This window comes from Colobus angolensis, unplaced genomic scaffold (genome assembly GCF_000951035.1).
Source record: "Colobus angolensis palliatus isolate OR3802 unplaced genomic scaffold, Cang.pa_1.0 Scaffold51, whole genome shotgun sequence".
Taxonomy (NCBI): domain Eukaryota; kingdom Metazoa; phylum Chordata; class Mammalia; order Primates; family Cercopithecidae; genus Colobus; species Colobus angolensis.
Window position 1 is genome coordinate 1,583,066 of NW_012118599.1, and position 19,157 is coordinate 1,602,222.

The window sequence follows — 19,157 nt, forward strand, 5'->3', positions numbered from 1 at the left end:
GAATTCTGTGCCTCAGTTTCCTCAATTATAAAATAAGCATAATAATAGTACCCACTTCCAAAAACAAAGCTGGTGAGGGAATGAAGCTGGACCTTAGGAAGGACTGAAAATCTGTCTGAAATTCAGACCATGTTTCTTTGATTCACCTATTCTTCACTTCTCATATTACTAGAGATAGAATTTCTCTGCTCTTCATTATTCATGGAAAAAGTTATTGGTCCACAGCTCATTTGCTGTACATCTCACCTCTTATAAAGATGGATTCTGTCTTTGTCTGTTCCAAGTCTGGGTGAGAAGACTGTGATTGACCAAATTTAGGTCCAATCAGCTGCAGCCAAGATTAATAAAAGAGTCACTGAGCAGTTCCAGAAACCCTACTTTATGAGAGGCACTCCCAAGAGAAGAAGGTTTAAGGAGAAAATGAGATAGGTAGTGATCCACTCAAATGTTCCTTTATTTTTGTGTCCTCAAACATGTAGTGCTGTAGTCTTCAATTTTTACCATATATGCACCTATATGCACCCTAATCTTGATATTACATACAGTATTGTGCCATACTCATTATTTGTTCAATTATGCCTTCAAGAATATTTGAATAATAACTTATTATGTTCTGGGTATTATGCCATATGCTGAAGGTATAATGGAATGAGATAAAGTGAAATTCCAGACATCATGAAGCTAATATACACTGCCTGTTGCTTTGACTATTTTTAAAAATCTGGTCTGTACATTCTCACAAACCATCCCTAGCTTATTAATATTTATAACATTGCTCATTCTTTGTCAGAACCACTGTTTTCAATTCTTTTGTCTTTTAATATACTTTAAAAACACTTATTAACATTTAGTTGTAATTTCACAACATTAGGCAGGTTTCCCACTAACATCTACCTTGGGACTGGAAGTGATTTACCTTCTACCTCCTAGTGAAATTCCAGGAACAGAAAGGCCTGAGTTCTGTATCCATCACTATAACTGCTTATAACTGACCACCTACGTGACTTTTTTTTTTTTTTTTTTTTTTTTGGAGATGGTGTCTCTCTCTGTTGCCCAGGCAGGAGTGCAATGGCGCGATCTCGGCTCACTGCAACCTCCACCTCCTGAGTTCAAGCAATTCTCCTTCCTCAGCCTCTCGAGTAGCTGGGATTATAGGCATACACCACCATGCCCGGCTGATTTTTATATTTTTAGTAGAGATAGGATTTTGCCGTGTTGGCCAGGCTGGTCTTGAACTCTTGACCTCAGGTGATCCACCCGCCTCGGTCTCCCAAAGTGCTGGGATTACAGGTGTGAGCCACCATGCCTGGCCCTTTGTGACTTTTGATAATGTCCAAAATCACTTTGTTAAGAATTATGGGGCTTAATTCATTTTAAATCAGTCAATCATTAAACATATAAGGGATTTTGGCTAAATTATCTAGTTGTAAAAGTCTGTGATTTGCAGATTAGTCTGAAAAATACATGGTGACCTCCAACCTGAATAGATATTGTCAGTACAATATTGTTTATGGTCTCACTCCTTCTCTTCCTACTCCTCTTCCCCATAACCATTAGTTCCATCCCCCTCTCTTTGTGCACACACTGAAAACTATTGTGAGAGCAGGGCAGAGCTGAGTCTAAAAGAAGTAAGTGTTAGCTAGAAATGAGATGAACTCTTTGTAGAACTCTCAGCCAATGAACTCAATTACTGTTTTTGAGATTGGTTATTTTCTACAAAAGCTTCAGGGCCCTTGTTCCTTTAACATATCTCTGTTAAGGGATATATACTGTCTCTCCTTACACCCTTACTCAAAGGACAGTTTTTTTTTTTCTATTAATTTCCTGGCTCACCTCCTTGTTTCTGCCCTGGTCCCAAAACTCATCCTAAACTATAAGATTTTTTCTTTGTTAATTTTCTCCTCTGTGGCATCATTCCTTACTTCCATTTAATTAGTTCTGTCTTTCATGGTTTTGTACTTACATGTCGCACATAACCTCGATGTCTCTCTATTCACATACCCCCCTCAACTCTCTTCTTCCTTTTATCACATGTCCTCTGTCTGCCTCTACATCTTTGTCATATGCTTTTAAAATCCAGCATTTTGCTATTTGCCAACCTTATGTGATAAGCACATTCCATGAAAGATCTCATAGAATCCTCAACAAGCCTGCTAATTGGTACTATTATACTCATTTTACAGTTGAGGGACAGAGAGGTTGAACAATATTCTCAAAATCACACAGTTAAAATGGCACAACAGGTTCAAATGGAAGTCGGTCTTCTGAAACTGACTTCTTAAGCAGTAGGCTGTATGCTCTTCATTTGTTGTGAAATCTACTGCCAGCTCTACCCGCTCCTCCCACTCTGCTGAAATGATCAACTTCAAAATTTGTCAATGGCATAAATCCAGTGGATTTTCTCAGCTGTCATTTCCTTAACCATCTGTTGCACTCATCACTGTGGTATGTATTTAGAGAAACTTTTTCTACCTTGGCTTGTGACAATGAACTTCCTCCTGAACTCCTTGTCTATTTCATTAACTCATCTTCTTTCTCCCACCTCCAAAAAGTGAGTGTTCACCAACAACCATCTCTGAATCTCTGCTATATTTATTCTAGCCAGGTTCCTTCAGGGAACTCAGAAATGGAATAAGTCAAGATTAGATCATTTTTTCCTTATTTTTGATTGCTCTAAGAGATAACTGACTACCTAAAGTAAAAAAGATAGTAGCAATATATTATCAGTTTATTCATGTAAAAGTAACAGATAGGGAAACAAGACCACAAAGGCTACATGGAAAGAATTGAGAATATACTGTTAGAAGCTCCTTCCCTATGTGTGACTGATTATTTGAAGATAGATTATGGTTAATGAAAGATGTGTATTGTAAATGGGAGGACAACTACTAAACAATTTAATGAAATCTAAATATTAAGTCAACAGAAGAGATCAAATAAAATCATTAAAACATTCAATTAACAGAAGGCAGATGAGAGGAAAAAAATTAAAAATGTGGAACAAATAGAAAGCAGCTAGCAAAGTGGCAGATTTTAATCTAACCTTTTATCAATTGGCATATCTGTTCCAATTGGCCATGCTGATATAAAAACACACCTGAAAATGAATAATGACTCCAACACATAGATGTCTGTTTCTCACTGATTTAACAGCCCATCACACATGTTCCTGGTAAATGGGTGTGTTGTCTCCTCCAAGTGGTCATTCAGGAACTCAGGCTGCTTCCATCTTGTGGCTCACCATGCCCTAAGGCCTCAATGTCATCTGCGTTTGGCTATTAAAGAGAAAGAATGCTTGTAGTCTCTAAGAAGACTTGTTTTAGAAATGCCCTGTATCACTTTGCTTGCATGCCATTGGCTAGACTGTAGTCACATATCCACACCTAAGTACAGGGCACCTTGGTAGTGTCAGCTAGCTGAGGGTCCTGGAAGAAGAAACAGATTTTTGGTAATGAACTACCTCTATCTGCCACAGATAAACAGTTCAGCCACAAGGTTAGAAATTTTCAAAAAATTTTTATCCATAAAAACCATCTTGGAGTTTGAAACAATAAATATACTTTACAAGAAAAATTCAGTTTTGGAGGTAGCACCTTTTTAGGTTCTATCTTTTTGCATTTTTAACTAGGACATCAGGTGATTCCAGTAGTCAGATGATACCATTCTAAGAAATACTGCACGAGGCAGGAGGGAGCCACTGTGACTGTAGCTGTATATATTAACATCTGAGATGTTTCCAGGAAGATCTGTTGTTTCTTGCCACTCAAGTGTGTTCTGGGGACAAGTAGTATTGGCATAATTCAGGATTGTAAGTGATGCAGAATCCCAAGTACCACCTCAGACCTATTAAATGAAACCATATGTTCATTACAGTTTGAGAAGCACTGGTCTAATTATTTTATGCCAAGATGTTAGAGAATATGGATGGCTACAGAAGTAAAGTGATAAGAGCATTATCCAATCAACAACAGGCAAAAGCAAATGATTCTGAGATGAATCATCTATAGAATTTGAATGGAATTGAAGTCATGTGAGCCTGAGATAGACCAGTATACTTTTGGGGGTATGATACTGGCAGAAGAAGGAAATTACTATGGAAAAAAGTAGATAGACCTTTATTAATAAAGTTCATTTGTCCTAAATATATGTGTGGTATATATTTATTGTAAAGGATTGGAAAAAAAATCTAGAAACACAAATAAATGGAACTATAGTTAGTATCATGTTCTTTTATCTTCCATTTTCTCTATTCATTTTTTCATATATTTGTGTATATATAATGTTCTACTGTTTATATATTTATATTTTATATATTTTGTATATATAATATTGTATTACACAGAAATATTTTACTATTTCGTAATAGTCGATCTTATGTAATTTATTAACTCTGTCTCTACTTTTGGACATTTAACCTATGAACTTATTTTCACTGTTAATATTGAGTAATATTACAAAAAAAATCATCCTTGAACATAAATCTATCTGAGTATTTCTGGCTGTCTTCTTGGGCTAGCTTCCTAGAAACACAATCGCTAGGACAACAAATATTTACTTTCTGAAGTTGTTTGCTAATGTTGCTAACTTGTGTGGAAACTTTTCAGAAAGTCTCATAAGAAAAGGAAGCTTTTTGATTTGTCAATGTTCTTTTCCTAATTCACACCCTGCTCCCTGGAGTTGTTATATGGATTCAATGAATCAATGCATCTAAAGTGTTTAGTAATATGTCTGGCATATAGTCAGCATTTTGTTAACTATTAATATCGTGCAGTAGCACACAGTCGTTAAACCTGGATTTGCATTCTTACCCTGCCTCATACTAACCATATGAAGCAGGACATATCACTTACCCTTCATAAACCTCAGTTTACTCATCAGTAAAATGGGAATGTATTACTGACCACTTCAGGTTGACTTTGTGGAGCTTTATCATATGTGAAGCACATTGTACAATCCCTGTGAAAAAGTAAGCAATTCAGCAAATGTTCGCTAATAGTCTTTATTATTTTTAGTCTTAAAGAAGTTGAAAATTTTCTTGCTTTTTTTTCTTACTACCTTCAGTGTAGACACTCCCATTTCTGTCTCAATTTGAATGTATCCAATGAAGGTAGAAATATAATCTATCTCCTTTTGAAGGCAAGGAGGAGTGAAGCATTTAGGAAAGCCAGTTTTAAAGATGAGAAGTCTAATTATTTTGATTAATAATCACATTAGCTTAGTCATTCCTCAACATAGCTCTCTCTCTTTACATCTACATATAATCCCATTATTTACTTACCAATTTTTATATATACTCCTGTTTACTAAAACATTGACATTATTCATGTATGCTAACTGTTCATTATCTATGGCTTACATATTACATATATTATGTTCCCAATACACATCAATGGTAAGTAGGGTTCTCTCTCAGGTGGTACAACAGCTCATATAGTATCTATTTAGAGTCTTGGTTGAGAAGCACCTCAAGGCAAGATCTGGGCTTACTGGGAAGGGTGCTGTGATAGATTAGTATTATTTGGCCTGGCCACTGAAGTACGAGTGATACTTCATGTATGGGTAATTTCAATCCTTTGGTAAGTGAATATTAGCTATGAGAAACAAGTTGAGAATAAAAATATTGGAAAATAAGCATATTTTGATATTTTATTCTACATGAATATTCATGTTAAAATGAATGATCACTTTCAGAAATTGTATTATTTTAAATTAAATCTACCATTACTATAGATTATTAAAGAAAATACTGATCTTAGGGGAATAAAAAAATACAGATGACTTCAAAAAAAAATCCAGCTCTAATTGTTTTTTGGGACTTTGGTAACCTCAATAACTAAAATTTTAGGTTTCATAAAATATTTTGAAAACATGAATATATAGATTAGAAATTTTGCAAATGATTTTTTTACTCCCTTTATTGTTATATTTATTCATTTCATTTGGGTTATAAGATCTTATAGCAACAAGAAAAAGTAGTGATGGTACTTTTAGTTAGCACATCAGCAACATCTGAGCATGAGAACATCACACAGAATGGATACTCCCCAGAGCTCACCTAAGATTAGAGTACAGACATGATATGTTTATGATATATCTACAGGCGATTTGCTCTCCTCCAGAAAAAGTTGCCACTAGCATTTTATTCATTTGCCTCTGGCCTTAGGTCTAAGCACATATGCAGAGAGCACAAATAGAGCACAAATAACTGAATTCACAAGGTTTATGGTATCCTGGGCCACTGGGTTAATAGCTTTAATTGTGAACTTTGAGAAAAGGAGAAGCCAAGGACATCTCAGTCCTTAGAGTTATAATTATATAAATATATTTATGTATATGTTATATAAAAACATATGTATATATTAAGTATGTTACATGTTATATATAAATACTAAAATACGTTATATATAAATATACATGTTATATATGAATATATATAAATAAATATGTACATAATTTAGAAAGCATTGGTTCCCTGAGCACTAGAAATAGTTGCTTCTCATTAGATAATCATAAGCTACTTCTTGGTAACAGCCGAAATATATAGTCACTTTAATCTATAATGCTAAATTCTGTGAGCTACAGGACTTTTATTTATCCCAAGACCCTGGCACAAAGAGTGTGCTTAATAAACACTTTAAGTCAAAGGAAAAATACAAATATGCTGAATATATTGAGCCACATTTTCATGTGTTCTATACCATTAGTTAAGAGTGTCCTTATTTTAAATGCAGAAAACCTGTTTGCTTGATAAATATAAAACTATTTACTTATTTACAATTTTGAGGGACTGCAACACAGTGGGGTTGTAAATGTTTGACTTTAACTTGGTGGATTTTGGTGCTATATTGCCACCTTGTGGTTACTCATCTAAAAATGGACTTTTCTTCAAAAACAAAAATCAAAAAGAGACAAAACAAAGAATAACTGTTTTGCTTTTGTGATATATGGTGCAAACATAAGTTTGTGCTGTTTTCTTACACACACACACACCACAAACCTGAATCTGAAAGTAGTGATCATGCTTGAAAAGTAGAGAAATGGAACATCTTTCAAAGAATAATCCTTTAATACTGAAAGTCTCTCATATAGGAAAATTAGCTAAGTGGCCTACTATTTTCAAACACAAAATGATATGATTTTAATGGTTAAGTAAAAATGTCTTCCCACTCTTTGTAATAAAGAATAATGAAAAGAAATAAGGGTTTTCTTCCTAGTTTTTCAGAGCTTGTTTACATCTTATTAAAATTATTTCTGATGAAATAAGGAAGTAGATATGAAGAAAACATACATGGTGAAATCAAATTTTCTTAGAAGACTATGACTAGAAATTTCCAAAGTATCTTGTTTAGAAATACGAGCATATAATTTAGTATAAGGATAATAGTATCATAGAGAAAAGTTTTATTTGAGAAGAAAATTACACACAATAAAATAGAGAATTTAGGGGAAATTGCATTAAACTATTTTTAAAGTACTGTGATTTTTTTTAGAAAAGACTTTAAAGGGAACTGACGCCTTAATATTCTCCTTTACAGGTCATATATCCTTGAATAAACTCTTTAAAATTGCTTAAACTTTAAATCCACATACTGCTTTTAGAATTGAGTCAATTAATTTGTGACTAGAGCTTACTGAAAGAGAATCTGTGTCTAGAGCTAAACTGATACTAGAAAAGTCAGAAAGACCATTTTACAAGTCCTCTTTTACTCAGATTCTGTCTGCCTTCACCAGAGTATGTTTGCAGATTAGTCTTGTAGTCTTAGATCCTAGAAAGATCCATTATTGCAAAATATGAATAAATTCAGAATCTTGGATTTATTTACATTCATTTTCACTTATCTACTGTCATTTTACTACAGGCTAAAATTTCCAAAATTTTTTTACTTCTTCTACTTAGGTAGGTAATTAACATTCATTGTGGATGCATTGGAAAACAGAGATGGAATTAAAGTCAAATAAATTATCTGTAATAACAGCACCCATGATCGTTACCGTTAGCACTTTATATATCTCTCAAATCCTTTTTGTTTTTAGAAAAGTGTATCATCACTCTATGTACTGTTACAACATCTTCTAACCTGTTTTTCCCTTAATCATACAGTTTAATGGCATCATTTTGTTTTATAGCTACCCCATAAAGTTATTCTTCATTGTGAGACATTTGGATGGTTCTCAAATTTTCATTCTTAAAAAACATACTGTGATGAGTCTTTATATAGATATGTGTGTGTGTTGTATATCCTATACAAAACAAATATACAATATACGTCACCCACATGCATTTATTTTTGTTTAGTTATTTTCTTAGGATTTGTTAAATATTTGTAGAAAGGACTCTTTGATAAGGAACTGCTGGGACAAAGAATATTGACAAGTGAAGATTTATTACTAAATAATTGCTCACCCAAAGAATTCCAATTAACTGTATATTCCTACTAGTTTTTTTACCTTCAGTTCCAGCAACACTCCCTTTGACACTGATATTTACTGAACTATAATGTATACATGGAAATGTGTACAAATTATAAGCTCAATGAATTTTCACAAACTGATACTATCAATGTAATCGACTCAGTTCAAGAAATTTATTACCAGCGCCCTTGAAGCTCTCCTTGTGTCCATTTTTATTTACACTTTAAAGGATAATTATTAATTTCTCACTGATTTGATTAGTGTGGCCTATTTTAGGAATTTATCTAAATGAAATCATATTGTATGTCTTCTTTTGAGCCTGACTTTTTTCAAGCAACCTTGTGTTTGTGAAATTAGTCCATGTTGTTGAAGTTGTAGACTGTTCTATATATTCGAGCTCTATGCTATACTGTTTCAATGCCAGCATTCTTTAATTGTTGTCAGTCTGAAAGTGTAAAATACGGTGTTATAGTTTTCACTCACAATCTTTGATTTAATGTGAGGTTGAACTTTTTTTTTTTGGCTTCACTGGTTATTTATATTTGCTCTAGTGTGACATTGGTCATTTATTGTTCCTCTGTGGTAATACTGGTTTCTCTATTGTAAATAAATCTTTCACTTTTGCCCAAGCAATAGGTTACATTGGCCTTTAGTTACAAAATAGAAGAATGACTGTTGTTTCCCCACTCTTTCCCAAAAGGCCAATTAAGACTAAAAACTGTTCTTTTGACAAGGTAACAAGTTTCCCTTCTGGGACTCCTGTAGTTGCAGGGTCTTGATCCTCAGTAGTGAGAAAAGGAACATGATATGTGGATTCCAGATCCCAAAAGTGAATCATCCACATTTCGGGCTGAAGCCATTTCTCACCTATCATGCTGATTCCTCTGACTTTTGCTACTTTATACTTTTTTGGGTATTTTTTCAAAACCTGCTTTTCTTGAAATGCTGACCAGTCCTGGTTAACTGTTTGCTGCCCCAGGGTACAAAGCTTCTCTAAAGTTAAAGCAGACCCATACCCTGGACTGATAAAGGGTGAGATAGATAAGAAACTCTACTTTAGGGGTTTGGAAATCACTGGCTAAGAGGAAATTCTAGGACAGAGATTCTGATTTAATTAATTTAGGGAGATGTTGGAACATTAGTTGTTTGAAAAGGGCTCCAGGTGATTCCAGTGGGTTGACAGGATTGAGAATAATGGAAAGTTCTGGCTCCTAAGCTGATACATTCAGGTGCACTGAATAGATCAGGTTTAACCTATAAGTAAAGAAATGCCCCTGCCTGTTTATATCATGGCAGACTCCCAGAGATGGGACAACATCTTAATATTTGCCTTTTCCAAGCAAATATTATTTGTGGACAATGCCACAAATTTCACTTCTAAAGTATAATTCCCATTCTTACTGCTTTGATTCATAGTAAATGAAAATTGTCCTAAAGGTACCAGTATTTTACTGCTGAATATGACAGCTTGTCAGATCATTATGTGAGAAATGTTGTGGCAATGGAAAGAAAGCAATGGACAACTTCCCATGTTGGAGAGTGTAAGAAGAAGAAATGGAGGTAGAGAAAACAGTCTATCCTTTGTAAACTTTCCTTAGGCCCCAAAGAATTCTAGGACTTTTAAAGGACTGTAGTTCTTCCTTTGTGAGACTTTGTAAGTATCCTTTTCAGTCTTGCAAAGGAAACTCTAGGAAAGTGGTTGAAAACCCACAGTCCCTTTGGCATGCCTAAAGAACACAGGAGCCAACGGAGAGAGCTCCCAATGGCCAAATGTTGAACAGTTTGAGCAACAAAAGACATAAATTGTTATTATGTTAAAATCCAACGTGCAAAATAATTACCTATAATTAGCTATGAGTCCTCCCTAATATAAATACATGTTAGAATAAGTAAATATGAGAATGAACAAATTTTCCATACAGAAGAATTCAAATTTTGGTGTAGATACTCCCCACTCTTTAAGCGTGAGCTACGCATAATGACATTTTCCCAAAACATACAATATGGAAAGACTGGGGGGAGACTATAGTGCAGATACCTGGCAGACACCACCTCAGCCAGACAATAAAAGTTAATATCAGCCATCATAATTCATATTGATATTGTGTATCCTTGATATAATGCTTTGAGGATGGCACTTTACCTCTGTGGTTCAAAACTCTATAACTCCAGTCTTAACAGGAGAAAAACTTAGACAAACCCATGCTGAAGGACATTGTAAAAAATACATGACTAGCACTTTGGGAGGCTGAGGAGGGCAGATCACATAAGGTCGGGAGTTTGAGGCGAGCCTGGCCCACACAGTGAAACCCTGTCTCTATTAAAAATGCAAAAATTAGCAGGGTGTGGTGGCACACACCTGTAATCCCAGCTACTCCAGAGGCTTAGGCAAGAGAATTGCTTGAACCCATGAGGCAGAGGTTGCAGTGGGCCAAGATAGCACCACTGCACTCCAGCCTGGCTAACAGATCAAGACTCCATCTCAAACAAAACAAAGCAAAACAAAAACATGACTTATCCTACTCAAAATAGTTTGGAGAAACTGTCACAGCCCATAGGAGGCTAAGGATACCTTGCTATTAATGTGGTATACTGTTAAGCTCCTGGAACAGATGTTTAAAAATGCCTTTATAAATGTCATTTTAAAAGTCTAAAGAAATCTGAATATTGCATCGATTTTAATAAAAACATGTCAATATGTGTTCTTTAGTTATGACAAATATACCATAATAATATACGATCTGACAAAGAAGCCAAACTTTAGTCAGGTTTCTAAAACTTCTAAGCCCACCTCTGCACTTCCTTGGAAAATCCAGTTTTACCAATTCCTTCTACATCAGCTTAACAAGAACCCCTATACTCAATATCCAAACACCCGATCTGATTAGGTCTGTCCTCCTCCACCAACCTGAAGGTCATGTCTGATCACCCTGACCTTTCTTCAGCAAAAATCGTGGTAGGTCAGTTTAGCCAGAATTGCTTTCACTCCTGATGTTTTCTCCTAGTAATTTTTAATCCACTGACCCCCACCCCACCCCCCCACTATAAATTCTCATTTGCCCATGCTGTATTTGGATTTGAGCACAGTCTCTCTCTCCTGCATTGCATGTGGTCCCTGTACCTATTGCAGTGTTCCTAAATAAAATCATCCTTGCTGTGCTTTAATAAGTATCACTGAATAATGTTTTCTGTAACAGATGTTAACCATAGAGAAAACTGAGTGTGCAATATACAGGAATTCTGTTTTATCTTCACAAATTTTGTGAAAATCAAAAACTATTTTAAAATTAAAAGTTTATCAAAAAAAAGTAAAGAAGGGAAGGAAGGCAGGAAGGAAGGAAGGCAGGAAGGCAGGGAAGGATTCCCACATGAGCAGCAGCCATCAGAATCTTGTCAAAATCTCAAATTCTCAAGTCGCAGCCCAGACCTTCTGAATCAAAAACTCGGGGGATGTAGCAGCAACCTGTGATTGAGAACCATGATCTAGTTGGTTGACCAAGAGCTCTGCTTCCAGGTGCTACTCATTTTAGATGTGGTCGTGTTACTTTTTCTTTAATGCCCAAGAGTGAAGAATCAGATTAGGCTTTACTGTAACTTCTGATTACTGAATTGTTACCTTTCACAGAGGAATGGCATGTCTGCCTCTGTTCTTCTCATATTGAGATTTGAACTCCGGGGCCCTTCTCAGACCCTGTTGTGCTCATGTCTTCCATAACTTCTCCAGCACACAGAGAACTCTTCCACCTCTGATATCCCCAAGCACATAATCATGTACCAACTCTCATGTTTCCAGAGGCTATATAAATCAAGGCAGAGTGTAGATTCCCTGGAGATAGAAGACTTCACCTATCAGATGGTGACCTTGGGTAAATTGTTTATTCCCTCTGTACCTGAGTTTTCTTTCTGTGAACTGGGGATGGATGATACAAAAGTATCTACTTCATGGGTTTTGGGGAGAACTGTGAATTAATACACATAACTTGTTAATAACAGCATCCAGCACTTATTGAGGAACCAAAAAATGTAAGCTGGTGTTACTGCTGGTGGCAAGTGTTTTGTCTCTTAAATATTTCTTCCTTCTCCCAAAGCAGTGGAGCTGTGTGTTCAAAACAATGAATGTCTCAATAAAGACTGAGTGAGTTGAACGGGTAAAGTGAGCCCACAAAATCCTACTTCAAACCCAGTGACTTCTCCCTCCCCTGCCCTACACATACCAGTCATCTAAGGCATTTTGACGTTGAATTAGAATGTTGAAAATATTTCATGTTGCTTATAAAATGCTTTCAGAATAAAGCTAGAGAACTGGATAATATGTGAAAGTCTGGAGTAAATTAACCTTACTCTAAGCTTCACCACCTACAGTTGAGCTGCTACCAACGAACAACACCATTTTACTTTTGATCAAAGATTATTCTAGATCCAGAGAGCCTTAGCAGAGTTTCTGTTAGCTTCAGAGACAAAATTAGCTATAAAAGAAGTAAGTACCCCAGGGACTGTTCTAGAGGCCAGTGGGTAAGTGAATATGTTTGAATAACCAGTTCAGATTTTGCTTATTTGCCCTTTACCACAGGTTAAATAGAAATGCAACAATTTACATGCCATAAACACACAAGCTTTAGGTGGTTTGCTTTGCTTTCCAGATGGGAATCAATGTGGTGGACTCTGCAGTATCCGGATTAGGCGGCTGCCCTTATGCAAAAGGTGCTTCTGGGAATGTAGCCACTGAGGATTTGATATATATGCTTAACGGCCTGGGGCTCAATACAGTAAGTTACTTTAACATATTTTAATATTCATGCATTCCTTGCATCTCCAAATTGCAATGCTTCTCAGATGTGGGAAGCAATTTTGAAGTCAAAGTTTTACTACACTTTTGCTATTTGCTAAAATGCACAGTGAGAAAATGCAATAAAAATTCTTTTGGGGACTTTATAAAGTAACTCATTGCTATAGCTCAATCACCAATAATGCGACCAAGTCACATTTTTATAGCGCTTCATGGCCTCTAAAGTACTTTTTCGTGTATTATCTGATTTGATTTTATACACTTTGTGAGTTGGAGCCTGTGTCTTTGCTGTTAACGATTGTTGAGTTTTGCAGTTTTGTTTTTTGCATGAATGTTTTTCTTGGAGAAAACTGAGATCTTGATTGTCTCACAGTGACAACTACAGCTTCTGGAAGAACTCCCAGGGCACTTTTTAAATGATCAGTGAAAGAAGGGAGCTTCGTAATACTTAGCATGTGAGACACTGGATGGCAAGAATAGTCTCTTTGCAAGTTGTACCTGAAAAGTCACGTGCTATGTAACCACATCCAACAAATTCAGCACCTTGTTTTGCCCTGTGATTGTTAACACAACCTGTTAGTCTATAGAACAGATTTATTTAGGAAAAAAATAAAAATCACAGATGATTCATCATTTAGAATTTCTTTCTGCGATGTAAAATAATCACCTGTATTGTAAAACAATTTTTTTTACTCTCTGCTGCTCCTATTCCTCCTTTTTCCTCACTCTACTTACATTGATGCTCCTGCTGCATTGAACTTGCTTCTGGTCTACACTTCTATACCATTTTATTCCTCACTTCTACCCCTTGCTCAGGTTTTCACTACCACATGAAATGGCCTTATGCCTTGTATTCCATTTGGCCTGGAAAGTAAGACACCACCATCCTAAAAATAAGCCGTCTAGCATCTCCCTGTCTATGCCCCAAGTCAAACTGTTAGATCCCATTCCTTAGTGTTTTCATGTTTTCCTCTGCATTCCCTCTGAACTCACCACAAGGTTATATAATTATCTTGTTTATGTGTCTAGCTTCCCATGCAACCACAGAGCAATTATGACAGCTTATTCATACTTTATACTTGGTGCCTGTGGCATAAAGATGCTCCATAAATATTTATTGAAAGACTGATTTCACTTGGCGCTAAACACCAACAGCTGTTACCCATAAACACCGAAAGCTATTGCCTATTTTCTCTGGTTAGAAATGTTATTTCATTTATATCATATCTTAATCATTTATATCAGAAGCTAATGACATAAAATGAGCATAAATAGCTCCTTTCTTAGAAATTTAGATGACTGAATTGAACTCCATAGCTGATAGCTGATGCTTCATATATGCCAGTTATGTTCCATAACTCCAGAGTCCAAATGCAAATAAGTCAAATCTATTCCTAAAAGTTTTACCATCCAAGAATTGCTACAGTGAGTAGCTGCCACAATTCAACTAGTCACCCAAGGCAACAAACCAAGATTCTCTATAGAATTTAATCTCACTATGTATTCCATGTCCAATCAGTTACCAAAGCTGCTAATTTGACCTTAAAATATTTTGGTTGTTTGTCCCTTCCTTACTACCTCTGCTATGACTACATTGATGCAGGTCTGCACATCTCTTTTCTGGGTGTTCATCCTCTATACTGGTTGCTGGCTCTAGACTTGCTTTTAAATCTATCCTCCATGCTACCATCAAAGGATTACACCTAACATATAAGTATGAATAGGCTCTACTTCTGCTTGAGCACTGATCAGTGGATTCTAATTTCCTGAAAGCAAGCCTGTGCTCTACCACACATTATTACCTTTTCCAGGGTTAGTGGTATATTTTACCTTTATCCATATGCACCATGGATATTTAAGATATCTTGAACTGCTCTTCTCTCTGCCTACATACAGTGACCCATACATCCTCCATCCTCTTCTATACATTTTGTATAAACCTCGAATCAGGCTTCACCCTTCTTGGCACTTTTCCCTGACACATTCCTTTCTGCTTTTTTTTTTCCTTGGTGGGTTGGTGGCCTCACACCTCTGCCTCCATAATAACCTGGGCATATCTCTATTTGTGGCTTTAACTATGGTACAGAATTTTCTGTTGTGAGTCTACATTGCTTGCTTGACCTTAAAGGCAGAAACCACATTCTACGTGAGGTTCTTGAAACTCCAGAATCTATCATAGTACGTGAGACATATTAAGCACCTGATAAATGATTTAAGAATACATGCAGTGTTGTTTTCATAATGATATCTACTGATTAAATAAAATGGTAAAGTCAAAACAAAATTCTTCTTTGGTGTGGTATCAGCAAATTCTACTGTATGTTACAAATGGAATTACTGAAAAGAGAAGAAAGACATTAATGACTAAAATCTTTCTATCAACATTTGCTGGATATAATTTATAAGTGAAAGCCATCTGAAGTTAATTATTTACAGAATTTAAGTATCATTGGATTAAGGATGTTAAACAGATACCCACGTAAAGCCATTACCACGACAAAACGAAATTTCTCAAACCAAAGCAAATGTTAGTATCCTGAAAACAACTTTATAATAAAAAAATGAAATTTACAAGTATCATTTTATAAAATAGTTTTAATTCTTAAAGAGATAAGTAATTGGCTATATTGAAATGTCTCCAATTTCTAAAATGATATTGTTATGAAAAGCCCCTATGAGTTTTTATACTTGTCTATTTTATGAAAGTCACAAGTTTTCATAGATATTAAAAAGTACTTTATAATAGCAAGGAAAACTGAGTATTTTCAACTTTAATCCCACATTGTTTCTAGTCCATATTGAGGGAGAACATAGAAGCTTATGAAATGCCATGTAAGGACAAGTTTGTGCTTAATCCACCTAATGCTTTGCCTCCTCCTGTAACAACAAAAGTGCCGGGTGGAGACATTGATAGTGACGCTTTCATTACACCAAAGCCAAAGGCATGCCCTGAACTTGGCCTTTATACCCAACTGCATATCTGTCATCCATGGATTTACCTAAGCCTTTGTTGATCCTATTTGTACTTTCAGACAGTACAACCTCTCAGGCAAATAAGTTCCAGATGTGTACTAAATACTACTTCATTTTCTTTCACTTGCAACTACCTCCTTCAATATCATGCTAGTAATAGTGTTTCTGAACTTGGTTTAAAAAATATATATGTATATATATGCATTCACCTTTTCCATAATCCTTATGGCTTTTTCAAGTTTGTTTCTTCATAAAGAGGAAAGTATTTTTTCTAAGTCAGTTCTTATCTATAAACTGCTCCAAAACATTATCATTTTGATTGTCCTTCACTGATGCTTTGTAGACTGTTTTTGTAGTTCCATTACTGCCCTTCCTAGACTCTAGATACCAGCCTGAATTATGATGTTTTTCAAGTGTGTCTACCTATATTACTATACAAGGGTCAGATTCAAGATATGCTGTAATAAAGCAGAAAAATCTAAAATGTTAACATTATTCATGAAAACAAATGTTGCCCCCAAATTGATAATGACCACCACCACTTTGTTTAGTAATTTTAAATGGTTAAGTAACTACTAATAAAATTTAAAAGGCTATGTTTTATCTTTTTTCTCTCTAATCCCTCTGCCTTCCTGATATTCCTTTTCCTCACCAGGGTGTGAATCTATACAAAGTGATGGAAGCTGGTGACTTCATTTGCAAAGCTGTGAATAAAACCACAAACTCTAAAGTAGCACAAGCCTCCTTCCGTGCTTGACTTGAATGGATTTATGACCTACAGTTGAGAAGATCAATTTCAGCTACAATACTCATCTGAAAATCATTAGTGTCAACTTTGCTCTGATATGTGAAGTAACAGACAAGAGTGGGGAAAAAAGAGATCCTTTTCAAAAAGATTATAACTGGATAGATTAAGTCAACAAAAAGCAATATCAGTCATCAGGTAAATTGCAAGCTGAGGATAAATAATAAAACTTGTCATATTTTGAACTTTGAAAAAAGTCTCTTTTGCTCTTGTAGAAATAACTTTTTAATTTAGATGGGAAAATTGAGTTCATATTTCCCCAAGTATCAAATACTGTGTTAATACTTAATCAGGCAGGCTTAACACAGTGTACATACTGTCAGTAGTTTATGAGCTCCTGCATAGTATGCAGAGTGTGTGGCCTCAATATTATGCATTATGCCTCTGGATCTCAACTATTCATTTGCCAAGTCAGTTAAGTTATGGACCAAAAGCCAAATCTCCATCTGACCCTACATAATTATAGCAATAGAACTTTTATATTTCGAGTATGGCTAACATCTGTTAACTATTTCAGTGACTTTATCTGATTCCAAGAGGCTGTGGCCAATGGCAAGATGCCATATCCTGGAAACATATTACGACCTCCCATGTTTGTTACATGCATCCAGTTTACCATACTTTACCTATCATCAGTTATAGTAAAACCCAGCATGGAGTTACTCAGCTATTGAGAAACTGTAGGCTATTATTTTTGTCCTGATGTCTAAATTGCAATGATAAGAATAGGTTGATACATATATCATCATCTACCTTTATAATTTTCAGATCACTTTCAAATTGCCCAAGGAAATATCGTTGTGATCCTAAGAATATTAAGATAATTTTTGGTTAATGAAATACCTATTTTCCTTTGATTCATGGTGCTTTGATTACATCACATGATTTTTTGGTGTATTTTTTAGTGGTTATTTTAAAAGTTGAAGTGGCTGAAATGTTGTCTATTGTCCTAGAACTGATTACCAGAAATTGCAAGATGTAATATATCAAAGACAGAGATGAGGAGCAGTAGGACTATTCAAGATAAACATTTCTGTAACCTATGCAAATTTTATGGGGGTAGTATTATTACACATGGATCTGAAATGTCAGTTCTAGTATTTATATAGACTTCTCTAATAATATCAGGTGATATTATCTTTGAGTAAATTTGAATATAAATTGAAACATAAAAATGAGTGTTGTGAACTTTCTAGGAAATATTCATTAAACCACTGAAATAAAAATAAATTCAAGAAAGTAAGAGAAGTACTTATTATAACTATGTTGCATGGTTCTGGAGCAGGAATACTAAGAGCAATTCTCCGTTTTGGGGTTAATGTTTGGGGGTTGGGGGAAATGCAGGGAGCAGACAAAAATCAAAGCTGGTTATGAATCTTTTTCAGTTACATCTTCCTGTGCATCTCTCTTCATGAAGCACATGACCCTGCACACTGGCAGTAATGGTACACCTCCAATTAGCGTGTACAGCTGGATATGTACACCATATTCTGAGAAGACTGACTTCCTATCTCTTACAAAGCTATGCAGTTCTTAATTTGAGATATTTGGAAAAGCATCTCTTGTTACAAACTGCTTATAGTAACAACTAAGGGGAAAGCATTGCTGTTTTGAAATGGAAACCATGGACTTTGAAAGGCAGAGCAAGTAGTCAGAAACTCTAAGTACAGTCTAGAGCACAGTTACATATCTTCCATGTCAGTGTACTGTGTCACTTCCATGAATACCTTGATGCTACTGAATCACATTTAGTATGAGAAAGCTTGCTGTAGGTATTTGGTATCCTTTCTCCACACAAACCACCTAAATCTCTGACAGTTTAAAGAAAGTTTCTTTTCTGGTTTTCTTTTCTCCACCTTATTTATTTTTTGGCCTCTTCCTTCTCTTCTTTATGTTTGACTGCAGACACAAATGTACAGTTGCCTCCACCCTTACAACTCAACATGTGGTCCAAGACCAGCAGGATCATCCCCTGGGACCTTTTGAGAAACAGAATCTGGGACTTCACTCCATATCCATTGCATCACAGTTTGCATTTTAAACAAGATCCTCATATGACTCATATGCAAATTAACTTTGAGAAGCACTTGCCTATTTGATACCTCCTCTTGGGTGTCCAACAGGCATCTCAAGCTTCATATATATTCAAAATTTTTGTACCATTTTTCACTTTGTGCTCTG

At 35.5% G+C, this 19,157-nt stretch overlaps 1 protein-coding gene across 4 annotated transcripts in view; it reads left to right on the forward strand.

The window, feature by feature from the left end:
• HMGCLL1 (3-hydroxymethyl-3-methylglutaryl-CoA lyase-like 1) overlaps positions 1–18,219 on the forward strand; it is a 146,935-nt gene extending 128,716 nt beyond the window's left edge. For all 4 annotated transcript variants that reach the window (XM_011960191.1, XM_011960192.1, XM_011960193.1 and 1 more), the window contains 2 exons: positions 13,053–13,178; positions 16,827–18,219. In XM_011960191.1, the coding sequence (XP_011815581.1) occupies positions 13,053–13,178; positions 16,827–16,928 (228 nt within the window). In that variant the 3' untranslated portion in view covers positions 16,929–18,219. The remainder of the gene's footprint in view (positions 1–13,052; positions 13,179–16,826) is intronic.
• Positions 18,220–19,157: the final 938 nt, after the last annotated feature.